The sequence below is a fragment of the Condylura cristata genome, unplaced genomic scaffold, assembly GCF_000260355.1.
Source record: "Condylura cristata isolate star-nosed mole 26May11 unplaced genomic scaffold, ConCri1.0 scaffold00003, whole genome shotgun sequence".
NCBI lineage: Eukaryota > Metazoa > Chordata > Mammalia > Eulipotyphla > Talpidae > Condylura > Condylura cristata.
The window spans coordinates 78,530,439-78,531,256 of NW_004567104.1; the positions used below are offsets into that span (position 1 = coordinate 78,530,439).

The 818-nt window shown below is 73.5% G+C and overlaps 1 protein-coding gene across 1 annotated transcript in view; it reads right to left on the reverse strand.

The window, feature by feature from the left end:
- Positions 1 to 256: 256 nt before the first annotated feature.
- Positions 257 to 818, reverse strand: part of TSPEAR (thrombospondin-type laminin G domain and EAR repeats) — a 24,213-nt gene continuing 23,651 nt past the window's right edge. The window contains exons 10-11 of the mRNA XM_012731197.1: positions 688 to 789; positions 257 to 476 (exon numbers count right to left, since the gene is read on the reverse strand). Of these exons, the coding sequence (XP_012586651.1) occupies positions 257 to 476; positions 688 to 789 (322 nt within the window). The remainder of the gene's footprint in view (positions 477 to 687; positions 790 to 818) is intronic.

Consider the following 818-nt stretch of genomic DNA (forward strand, 5'->3'; position numbering starts at 1 on the left):
CACGGGGGTCTGGAGCGAGTTAGCGGCTCCCGGTGAACTCGGACCACAGACGGCGGGGCCTGGTCAGCCCGACTCCGGGGGGGACGGGGCGGCGCTCGAGACCCGTCCAGGGCGGGTCCCAGCAGAGCCTCAGTGGGGGGAGCTGGAGACCCCTGCGGCCGTCCAGGCCGGAGACGTGTGCACAGCCCTGCTGGCCTCACACTGGCTAGGCGGAAGCCCCAAGGCGCCCTACGCCCCCCAGGGTGGCGCGAGACGCTCAGCGCGCAGGGTGGCCGGCCAGAGCAGGGTCCTCGCCGGTGCCCCGGGCCGCGAGCTCGCCCCGTCGGACCTCCGCCGGGCACCGCACCGAGACCCGGGCGGCCCACAGCCCCCATGCCCGGGACTCCCAGTCCAGCCCGTAAGCTGCAGCGAGGCCCGGGCTGCGGGGTGCGCTCTGGCCTGGACACCAAGTCCTGCAGGACTGCTTCCGGCAAACACTGCGGGTGTTGGGGACAGGCTAGAGGGGTGGGGGGTGCTGGGGGATGCTGGGAGGTGGTGGGGGTGCAGCGGGTGCCAGGACCAGCCCCAGAGGCCCGCCAGCCGCTGCCTCCATGCTGCTGAAGCCCTGAAGTGAACGCGGGACCCGCCCGCGGCCGGCGCTGGAGCGCGAGCCCCGCTGACCCAGCCCCTCTGCCCTGGGCGCTTTACCTGTAGATGACGCTGTTGACGGAGAAGGAGCGGCCGTCGAAGGAGTTGGCCACCACCAGGAAGTAGTCCTCGCCCACCGCGAAGAACTCCCAGTCCAGCGCGCTGCGGGGGCGGCGCCGTGAGCAGCGGCC